This window comes from Argopecten irradians, chromosome 3, assembly GCF_041381155.1.
Source record: "Argopecten irradians isolate NY chromosome 3, Ai_NY, whole genome shotgun sequence".
NCBI lineage: Eukaryota > Metazoa > Mollusca > Bivalvia > Pectinida > Pectinidae > Argopecten > Argopecten irradians.
In genome coordinates this window covers 39480656-39492244 of record NC_091136.1, presented here as the reverse complement: position 1 = coordinate 39492244, position 11589 = coordinate 39480656, and the positions used below count along the sequence as shown (strand labels likewise).

The window sequence follows — 11589 nt, the reverse complement described above, 5'->3', positions numbered from 1 at the left end:
AAAACTTCTTGCACATTTGGAAAAAGTTTGTGTTCTGGTGTTGTCTGTTCAAACAACGTCATATAAATCAAGAGCCTCAGAGATACTTTGCCTGTATTGCGATCATACTAGGTTGTAGACAAATATTACCTTCAGTCTACTATATATTTAGCTATTAGTTTTCTAGAATAACAAGCTATTTTGTGATTTTCTTTGAAAAGTATGACATTAGACTCACAAATGCCACGACATCACAACCAATACCTACCTGCAGGGGCAGACAACTTTAATGTGCAAATAATCTTTACTTGTAGTCTGCTGTGGTGGTCCAATACAAATGGCAGCAATTGTTACTGAACAGATAAATCAAACACAAGGTTTTGCTCTTATTTGTTTATAATGTGTATACATCTTATATAACCTATAACATTCATCCAAAAATGATTAAATCATATACACCATACATTTATAAAATCAACAAATTATTCATAAATACCTAGTACATAATATAGTAACCACTTAACACCCAAAGACTTGGAAGGGGCGGACAGATCTCCTTGATAGTAGCTAGAGTATACTCTAGCCGTGACACCAGACATTTACCTCTCATAAAGTTTCAATTTGGTGTAAAGTTTAGGTCAAAGATTGGCTATAAAACAGCCATTCTGAATCTGGTTTCAGGAGGAAAATATATTACCGCTCTCAAACATACACGTCCATTACTTTTCTAATGAAAAAGGTTTTTAACCAAACACTGGTTCTATGCATTAAGCTTCATTTCAGAATCCTAGTGGAGAAAACTCGTATGAACATCACGAATACGTACTGTCAACCAACTTACTTGGTCTCTCATTACACAGGTGTCAATTAAAATTTACAAAAATAAATGGCTACAAACTAAGTGCTTCAATTACAAGAACAATAGCGCTTTTTAAATTGTAAATCATGAATATAGATCATTCTGAAAACATCTTTCAACATGAAAACACAAAACTCAGTCACCTCAAAACTAAACAGTTTATAAGAATCTTTCCACTCCCAGACTTCACTGTGGCTATGTTGGATCCTTTACCTAGCTTAGTACAGCCTACGTTCCAGGATAAGATATAGTGGTATAGATAAAAAGGTATCATTCTTGGAAACACATTCATTCTGCAATGTGTTACCTTAGCTGATCACTGTTATAATGTCATACAAGTTATCAGTGATCAGCTTTAAGTCAAACTTGGATAGTTTTCGACTTATTACCAGATCCCTGAGCTCTGGATGAGTGATGTGAAAGGTAACAAATGACAACAATTTTCCCGTCATTATCAATGTCTAGCATCCCTGATAATGAGGAAAAAAATTATCATTTTCATTAAAACACTAAATGATTTGAAAAGATTGAAGGAAAACAAATGTATACCCACTAGATTATACAGGTTACTTCTACTAAATGCAACTCTAGCTTTCTGTGAAAAAAAAAAAAAAAAAAAAATCCTCGATAAATCAGTTGATAAATGACCTTTTTATATGAAAGAATATTCAACATACTGGGTACTGTGTCTCTCGCATACCACCAACAAAGTCTTCGAATTGATTTAAAACAAATACCCATCCCCCTCCCCAACCCCTCATTAAACAAAGATATACACATATTTTTCATTAGAAAAGTTAATTGAGACAATTTGTTATTGCTACAACCATAACTATATAAAGATGCTTAACAACAAAGAAGATCATAAATATCTGAATAATATGTAGATGAACAGCATATTATGTTCTACGCTATATTCATGTGGATTTCGTAAAAATGATTTTAGCCTTCACAGCCTCTACATTAATTGGAAAGTTTTATCGTTCCAGTAAAGATATTTGAACATAATTTGTAAGCTATTTGTTCTAAAAACTAAACTTTCTCACATATATCAATATGATGAAGAAGCTATAATTTCAATTAAATTGCCAGTTCTAGTGTATTGTGATTTCATTGAGCTTGCTCAAAGTCCTTATCACGTTTCATCCCTAATATACTATGACTAAAGGTAATGGACTAGAAGATCTGTATGTACATTATAAAGGGAGATAACTCTAGTGTCAGTCTGTAAATAGTAGATCTTCATCACGGCCTTCCTCCAGTAAGTTAGCAGAATTATCGATGACTTCACCACTTTGAATCCGTGCTTTCAATTTCTCTTCAGCTGCAGCTTTCATCTTCTTCTTTTTCTCCTGTATTTTCTTTAACCTGAGTGAATTAACCAGAGAAAAAATATGTATAAAAACAAAATAAAGATCTTGGTGGTAGCATTATTGATATTGATTTTTGTTGCAAACTAAAAACACCACAACCAAAATCTGGTAAAACATTTTGCATCACATTTTACAAGGTAAGTGAAATATTTTAGTGCACTAATTTGCAAACCTGTTAAAATCTAGTATAAATATATAAGCAGTCAAAAGTGCTCTAGAGGCATCCTCAACATTCCAAAGGTTACTATTACTGTAATTATAAACTGAAGGCACTGAGTGTGACAACAGATGAGTCAGGTAGTTTAATCTTTTGATGTACATTGAAAGAATCAAATAACAGACTGCTTTGAAGTTGGGTGTCACTCTCTGTAATCTTCAAAGAATTTCTCTGCAGGCCTTTGATAATTTGGTGAGTTTTTTCCTCCTGAAATGCCTTCAGTTTCACTATGACATAGTCCAGGGGTAAATATCATGTCAGTGATAGTATCCCCTGGAATATCGAGGATGCTCGTACTGAAAAGTTCTTCTGTGAATAATTAAGTATGATAAGGTAACACAGAACCAAGAAGTAAGTTTTACCTATAAAACTCCTCACGTTCTCTCTCATCAAGTTCTGTGGTAATATACGCCAAAGTACGCTCGATACGGGGAATAATTACTGCAAGAGAAAATAAGTTATTTCTGTAAAATACTGGTATATATCAATCAGGCAGATGAAATTAGCTGTATTTAGTCATAGGATGAATGAAGTACCATTTTTATTTAAAGGCCAATATATATAATTTGCCATGATGGTTTTAAATTATTTTCAGATTATTTCCTTTAAAAGCGACCAATACTGGACATAAACAAGTGATTATGCCTACAGTAAAAGAAAACCTAAATCAGCCTGTAGGTTTTTGACAATTACCATGCTCAATGGCATTCACTCTTCTGTTAGTAATTTTGATGACCTCGTCCAGGGTGACGAATGATGTCTGTAAAGAAGCCAGCTCTACCAGGAGTTTGATCGCTGTGGCGTAGTTTTTCTTCAGTCTGTCAATTTGCTGTCCACCCCTTGATAGACCGGTCAGCTCATAACCTAAAAGTAACAGGTATGGTTTTGTATACTCCTTTTGACATCTCAAAAGTTCTAAGCCATGGTGTCTTGAATTAACCACTTACATCATTAAATGTAAAACTAGAAATAGCTAATAGGGGGACACAATATGAAATTCATATGCCCTCTTTATTTCATGGCGAAGGCATGAAAATACCATGCACTACCAGTTTATTTTTTTGCTTAGTAACAAAATGTAATATCATTTACATAAAGGAATCTCCTTTTGGTGAAGCCAAAGAATGAAAAATAAACTACACATAGCGACGTCACAACTTACTGTCAGCACCATCTTGATAGTGTTCAAATACAGGTAGCTGGACACCTGCAACAAAAAATATATTGGTCAGTTACGTCGTCTCCTTTCTCAAATTAAGCAAGCCTCATATTCAATCCAATCTATATATATAACCTCTCTTGTCTGCATGAAAGGCGTCCCCAAGAAATTGTTTCACAATTTCAAATTTCCCCAAATTTTTCAGTCGCCTAGCGATGGGAAGTTAATGGATCCAATACACGTTCACATGTTCAGTTATCTAAAGGAAAGACACAGATTTTATGGGTTGAGAAAAACTGAAAAGCCAGACTCAGCAGAGAAATTTCATCCTTTTAGTCTGTAGTATAATTAACAAGGTAAGTTGACCTTGATATTATGACCTACAGACAGACTACCTTTATGGTTACTGTTTACAGTAAGTGAACACTAAACAAGTATAAGTTGTGTATTAAATGATATTTTATCAGCGATTTTTAACATACCTGCAACATTTTCTTTTTTTGATCGGACTTTCAGCTGAGCTTTGTTGACATTCTGTAGCACAATATGGCCAAAATCACCGGAGGTAAATTTTGCCTCAGCAAGTGAAAATGCTGCCTCTCTCATCACTTCGCCCATTTTTACTTTCGTCTATGAAATAAAAAAAATATTCTTTAGTCAATTTTTACCTAATGGAACAGAAATATGGAACTTTAAACTAGAATGGTATAGTGTATGTGTGTACCACATTACTTAATATTTCCCTTAGTTTTATTTCCCCCTTTTTCACACATCATTGATTTAGATACAATTTGACAAATAATTATAAGAAATATGGAAATAAGAAATGTAAATTTGACAAATAAGATATGTGAATTAAAATAAGAAATCTTCAATAATCCAAGAGATATGGTACATTTCAATCAAATTCAATTCAGATATTTTTTATCTATGTTTCTTTTTTATGTTTTAGATACATATATACATGTTTATTTCAATTAACTTTATTTTCATAATTCCTGGTTTGTCAATTGAACCACACAATCACATGTTTATCCAGGTACTGGTAGTTAATTTTACCACAAACAGAACAGGCTTCTCCTACTCATTGATACAACATTAGTCTAGAGTTCAGAAAGTGCTTCGTTCAAATAAAGTTTTATATTAATTCTTCTGCTCCTATACATATATGTTACACCCTAAGAGAATATTGAAGACAAGACATGTAGAAAAGGAAAATTTTCTATTTTTTTATACCTACAAAGTATATTTACATTAAGTCTAGACACATCAACTAGATAGTCTGTAAATGTCCTTTAGCAGCAATTCATACCTCTATAATTTTCTTGAGGATCATTCTGAACCTCAACGTCAATGCATCTGCCTTCTTTTTCAGCAAACTGTGCCCCTTCTGTGCACCCTTCAGTCTTCCCTTCATGATGGTCAAGGCCCTTAAAATAATATAAATATTTTTTAAAATAAAACAAATGATCAATATCCTTTGAAATAAAATAAAAACAGCAAAAAACAAACAGAAGTCCAGGCCTTTTGAAAATCATTTGGTAGAGCAACTGGGTATATAATATAGGGAGTAGGGGCCGCGGTGGCCGAGTGGTTAAGATGTCTCGACATATTACCACAAGCCCTCCACCTCTGGGAAGCGGGTTCGAATCCCATGTGGGGCAGTTGCCAGGTACTGACCGTTGGTCGGTGGTTTTTCTCCGGGTACTCCGGCTTTCCTCCACCAACAAACCTGGCACGTACTTACATGACCCTGGCTGTTAATAGGACGTAAAAATAAACAAACCAAACCAAACCAAAGTTGACATGTACTGACTGCTGGTTGTGGTTTTTCTCCGGCTTTCCTCCACCAACAAATCTGGGACATCCTTAAATAACCCTGGCTGTTAATAGGATGTTCATGGATATGGGTCATTCAATCGAATATACATGTATAATATGTATATATACATTTAGGTTAAAAGGTAGCTTGCCTGTATTGCATTAAAATTCAGACTTCAGTGGTCATGCATGGATTCAAAATAAAGTCTGGCCATGCATGCCACTACATTTTCTCCTGTCTTGTGGCAAATTAAAAATTTGCCAACTTGTTTCATGCATTGGGATTACACTTAATTAAAAAGGAGATATGGAAACTTGCAAGTTGTTATTTAACTGAGCTACAGTTATATGTACATGTCTCCATGTATTGGTAAGCTCAATCTTCAGCAGAGCATCAGATCGAACTTGTGTTTGGAAGTTGTGGTTTGAATCCTTGACTGGCCGCCACATTTTCTCCTCTCCTATTGCATATTAATGTCAAATAAATGTAACAGGGTGCAGTACTTATGATGAATTTAATGCCTGCCTCTGCCAAGGATCAAACTCAGCACCTCGATCTGGATTACTAGTCTGACACTAAACCAATCGAGCTAAAGAGAAGTTCTTCTTAGCTGAGCAGTATAATGTGGCTAGTATCGCGACCAGGGTTGCATACTCCCCCTCCAGGAAAGAACTAGTCCTCAAATTCCCAGGGGTGTCGGGGTCACAGCTAATAATGCTAAGGCCACCAAATTGTCCAATATATATATAGTGGACCAATTAATTAATACAGAACTTTTTATCTATCAGCAGAAATCTGCATACTACATTGTACATGCTTTATGATGGTAGTCTATAAATGCAGGTGGGTACTTCAGTGGATGAGAAGATAACATGCAAGTAAACATACATATAACCTTCAATCTATAATATAAAACAGCTGTCCAATATATTTTAGTTGCAAGTTATCATAAGGACATCTTGTATCCACAATATGTATCTGTTACTGAAGTTATATGCCTGATGTGACTTGAACATGATATCCATATTGTAAGCTCTGTGTAACAATGTGTCTGTATTCAAATGTCAGACATGCCTAAAAACGACGTACCGAAATCACCGGTTATGTATCTGGCGATTGTCCACTGACATGTCAATAATCGAATCGTGGCCATGTTTATTTGTATAAGTTTACCAGTTCCCATCCAATTTTAGGCATAACATTTGGCACAATCACAGTATATGTTAAAAAATATGGACGATGTTGCTTTGTTACATATAAAATAAATTACTTACATCCTAGAAGGGAAAACGTTGATTCTGTCACCCGACATTTTTGCTTCTCCAATATATGACTAAGGTCACATGGCCAATCACGTGACAGCATACTCAAAGGGCGAGCTCGATTGAGGTCTGTCGCGGACTCCGTCATTCCCGGCCCATTCCTATCTGCTGTCTAGAGTTACCCCCGTTTGTGTTTCCACTACAAATAACCCTCTTCAATCCAAATTTATTCTTATTTATAAATTAATTGTCAATAAATACAATTAGTATTAATATACACGGTTTAATAATATAATGTTAACTGAAAAAATATTTGTAACGGTACAAACGTAGTTTAACGTATTACTTACATGTGTATCTGAATCTCTATAATTACACCAATAGGTTTCGCAAAAACAATTATTATTTCTTAAATATTGCAATTTGTTTATTCATATCTATGATTGTTTCTATTATTTTATAATTCCGTTTATTTTTAAACCATGAAATAAAAAGTCTTTAATTCTCTCAAAAATAAAAAATAAAAAATAAACGACAAATGCCACCAAAATTAGGCTTGGAATGGATCTTCCACAACCTACATGTAATTCCGCTTGTAACTAAACCGTTTATAAAGTCAGAAACATCCCTAGTATCGATAGTCGTACTGAACATATGATTACCTTTATTCTTACTGTAACTGGTTCAACTATAGAAACTCTTAAGATAAAGTGTCCTTTTCTTTTTTCAATACTGCATCCATTTTGTACTTGGCCTTTTTCGATTATGCGGTTTGACTGGTTGGACCTAGTTGTTCGTTTATTAATTAAAAATGGACCTGGTGATTTAATATTGTTATAAGACGAGCTTTGACAAAGCCCTCACAGGCCTATATAAAAAAAAGCAGGCCCATCATGATTTATACTTGAAATAATTAATGACTTTAACCAACGGTCGAACCGGTTGTTCAGAATAAACAAAAACGGCCCTGGTCAACAAATTCAATTCTACGTACGTTAATTTGTTATTTAAACACGTGCAGGCCTACTATCAGAGATTTAGATATAATTAAGTGTATGATATCATCGGGAAAACCAGACAAAATAAAAAGGTATCAATCTTTCTTTTCCAAAAGACCACTTACGGCTAGAGATTAAAATAATAATTCTTTGATTTATAAGGCATATTAATTATAAAATCTTTTATAAGTACACATGCATGTACATATTAAGATTTACTTCATGCAAGTTTTACATAAAATTAAGTTTCAATGAATATATTTTATCATTGATCTTTTGACACATTTATATGGCTTTAGATGAAAGTATTTTACTATTTTCCCGAGAAAAGGTCTAGACCTAATATTATTTTTGTTGACTAAATATCTACAGCTACATCGTATTAAAAATATCATATTAATTATAACCAGGGAAAACCCAGGGGTTTGAGAATTATTTACTGATCAATTAGGATAATTAGATTTAATTAATTATCATATCCTCGCGGGAAAAGTTTGTATAAAAACATTATATTTATCTCCTCACACCTATCAATGCAGTAGGGGACCCCAACCGGAGCTACCGAGGGGAGATACATGTAAATCACAACATTATGTGTAATGCCCGATATCGTTCAGGTTGTAGGGGACCCTATGCACGATGTGTCTCGGTCTAAGGGAAGTAACTCTTGCGCGCACTGTGCATTCGTGGTCTTGACAATCATATGTAAACAATATGGCGGATACAACGCAAGCTGGTGTTACCGATGACATAGCGGATGCTGCAAAGGCCGAAATAGAGAAGGCTATGAGCCTTGCCCTAGGTGGTATGTCGAATTTAGGAGGCAGTTCCCAAGAGGCTGACAAATCCGGTACGGAAGATCAAGAAGATACGTCCAGGGTTGTCAAAGAAGAGGTCGTCTATATGGAACCAATCCAAGATCCATATGGCAAAGCAATAAAGTATTTGGAACAACATAATATCCTTCAGTTATTTCAGGTATGTTTCTGAAGACTATTCTCACCCGCCCTTGAATTAAGAAGAAAAAAAAGAAAAGAAAAAAAGAATGAAAGTAAGAATGGGTATCACATACATTTCCCCATTTTTATAGTCAATTTCTCATTTTTCTGTTAACAGTTATTTCCCAGAAATGGAGTAAAGAAGAAGGAACTTTGCATAACTTTTCTTCATTTTAAATAAACGATTACGTTTTTATATAAGAGGTAAATCCTATAAATCACTACTTGTCCAAGAGTTCTGCATGGATTGTAACCAAATTTGGCTAGAAATGCATCCTTGGGCTAAGGAGAACAGAAAATTGTATAAATTTTGGCTCTGACCCCTGGGGGCAGGAGGGGTGGGGCCCAATAGGGGAAATAGAGGTAAATCCGATAAATCGCTAATAGCCATATAGTTCTGCTTGGATTTTAACCAAATTTGGCCCAGAAATATCCTTGGGGTTAACAGAATTTGTATAAATTTTGGCTTTGACACCCTTGAGCAGAAAGAGTGGGGCCCAATAGGGGAATTAGAGGTAAATATTCAAATTCCTTCAGAAAAGAAACAATGAACTTGTATTCAGAACATTCCTAGGCATTACAAACCAGGTGAGCGATACAGGCCCTCTGGGCCTCTTGTTATATATCAGTTTGAATATATTTGAATGAATCATCATGAAACCCTTTTTCTCTAACTGTTGGATACCTTTTGATTGTTGGTATCTCCTTTATAGCTAGACACAATATTTGATTGTTGGTATCTCCCTAGCTAGACCCACTATGATTGTTGGTATCTCCCTAGCTAGACCCAATTTGATTGTTGGTATCCCCCTAGCTAGACCCAATTTGATTATTCGTATCTCCATGGCTAGACACAATATTTGATTGTTTGTGTCTCAATAGAAACTCTTTAGTAGTTGGATGTCTTAAGGAACACCATTTATATATTGATGTCTCTCTAGATACGATTATTTTGTTGGTGTCACCCTAGACACCCATTAAATGTCGGGTGTCTCTGCATACACCCTTTAGTTGTTGGTACCTCCCTCAACACCAATTAGTTGGTGTCTCCCTAAACACTCTTTAGTTGTTGGGTGTCTCCACATTGGACCCATAAATCATTGGTGTCTAGGGAGACCAATTAGTTATTGGAGTCTCCCTAGATAAGAATGTTGGTGTCTCCCTAGACATCCTATAGTTGTTGGTGTCTCCCTAGACATATCCTTTAGTTGTTGGTGTCTCCCTAGACATCCTTTAGTTGTTGGTGTCTCCTAAGACACCCTTTAGCTGTTGACTGTCTCCCTAAACCCTCTTAAGTTGTTGGTATCTCCAAAAGACATCCTTGAACTGTGGATTTTTAAGCTGATATTGCAATGCATTATTCTGAATACCATATACTAGCCATGTCCTCCTTTCCCCAGTACAATTGTTTTACATCAGAAATCTCCCTCCCGACTCACTATTCAGGGTAATCCCCTTATACCTCACCATCCCCACCCCTCTATCACTTGAGACATCCTTCTGTACAGCTGTAGCATATTTTTGGTTTTGTGTTGTAGTCATTAACCACAAACATAGTGTATAGAAAACCAGAGGACCCACTGGCCTACATGATGAAGGAAGTCAAGAAAATGCAGAAACAGAAGGAAGAAACATGAAGTGATATTCTCTGTTGTATGATCTTGAAAATCTGTTTGAGGCAAAATGGCCACTTAAAACTGCCAAAAGTGAATAGAGTGATGTCCTATCACATTTGTCTGCAGGTGTTAAAACAATCAATGTCTTTCAATGTGTACATACTAGTTGTTCCAGCATTATCATTTAACAGAAGAAACGAGGATGAAGTTGAAAAAGTGGAAAACTCTCAGAGAGACTTATTGTGTGTTTGTGTGTGTGTGTATCATGGATATTAATTTATTGTAATCTGTATATAGAATGTATATTTATGGCTTCCCATTTAACACCATACTTTAGACATCACTACACCAACACATGTATTTGTTGACTTGTTACACAATGCCTAAGGTAAACCTGTGTTTCTGATACATGACAGAAAATAGGAGTACATTTTTGTATTTGGGTATGGGTAATGGTTTTCATTTTTATAAACATTCATATTTAGATAATACACTGTATAGAAACTAAGCTTCTCTTTGCTTAAAAAACCAAGACACAGAGTAGACACAGAAACTGTCAGTATTGTTACCTATCACACATACCCAGTATAGACACTTTGTATATTTGTCAGTAAATAAAACAAAAAATCTGTATCTTTCTTGTTTGTTAGACACAGCTGTTTCTTTTGTTTGTTGTTGACTGGATGAAGGACACTTCATTTAACCATTTATTTCTGAGTTATGTGTAAATATAGAATGGTACACGGTGTCATTGTGGTCAGTGGTTAATATAATACAATATTATGGTGTGAGTAAACTCAGCAGTATATTCCTTTTTCACCTTAATATTCTTTGGAATATACAGACTTGTGAAAAAATCATTAAAATTAAATGTGCTAATGCTTATTTATGTGGTTTTTTTTATTGTTTATGCATGGAAAGAGATATATTTTTGCCCTAAACAGTATCTGAAAAAGAAACAAAGTTATGGTCGACACACACAAGGTACAATGTACTTTGCATTGTTATACAGAATATAAAATTTGTTTCTACTGTTCGATAGGAGATGAGTAGTTATAAGTATGGTGGTGGTTTTTCTTTGGGCATTCTGCCTTTACAGTCAAAGACGGGCACATCTTTGTCACATGTTCTATAAACTTTGTTGGTTTTATTTCCTATCAATCATCACTATGTATAATCCGCTCCGTGGTACCAGACGAACTGGAGAAGTTTAAATACTGAGGAACAATTTCGCCACAAGTTTGCTACATTGAATTAAGAACAGCCAATACAATGTATCTACACTTTGTCAGGACCACCTACATTC

At 35.0% G+C, this 11589-nt stretch overlaps 2 protein-coding genes across 2 annotated transcripts; one reads left to right on the top strand and one right to left on the bottom strand.

The window, feature by feature from the left end:
* Positions 1-1439: 1439 nt before the first annotated feature.
* On the bottom strand, positions 1440-6832 carry LOC138318559 (V-type proton ATPase subunit D-like). Its single transcript, XM_069261023.1, has 7 exons — positions 6684-6832; positions 4900-5017; positions 4070-4217; positions 3591-3635; positions 3122-3292; positions 2791-2869; positions 1440-2206 (listed from the first exon to the last, which is right to left on the bottom strand). Exons 1-7 carry the CDS (start codon positions 6719-6721, stop codon positions 2059-2061), a joined length of 747 nt encoding a protein of 248 aa, XP_069117124.1. The 5' UTR covers positions 6722-6832; the 3' UTR covers positions 1440-2058.
* A 1447-nt stretch (positions 6833-8279) lies between these two features.
* LOC138318546 (testis-specific expressed protein 55-like) lies at positions 8280-11168 on the top strand. The gene is made up of 2 exons (XM_069260998.1): positions 8280-8647; positions 10206-11168. Exons 1-2 carry the CDS (start codon positions 8384-8386, stop codon positions 10302-10304), a joined length of 363 nt encoding a protein of 120 aa, XP_069117099.1. The 5' UTR covers positions 8280-8383; the 3' UTR covers positions 10305-11168.
* The last annotated feature ends 421 nt before the right edge of the window (positions 11169-11589 follow it).

Bases quoted from the DNA above. Each gene is read 5' to 3' on its own strand.
- LOC138318559 (XM_069261023.1), bottom strand. From the start codon at position 6,721: ATGTCGGGTGACAGAATCAACGTTTTCCCTTCTAGGAT. The intron at 4,218-4,899 runs GTATGAATTGCT...TTTATTTCATAG, and splicing joins TCCTCAAGAAAATTATAGAG to ACGAAAGTAAAAATGGGCGA. The intron at 3,636-4,069 runs GTATGTTAAAAA...TTTTTGTTGCAG, and splicing joins AAAAAAAGAAAATGTTGCAG to GTGTCCAGCTACCTGTATTT.
- LOC138318546 (XM_069260998.1), top strand. From the start codon at position 8,384: ATGGCGGATACAACGCAAGCTGGTGTTACCGATGACATAGCGGATGCT. The intron at 8,648-10,205 runs GTATGTTTCTGA...TTTGTGTTGTAG, and splicing joins ATATCCTTCAGTTATTTCAG to TCATTAACCACAAACATAGT.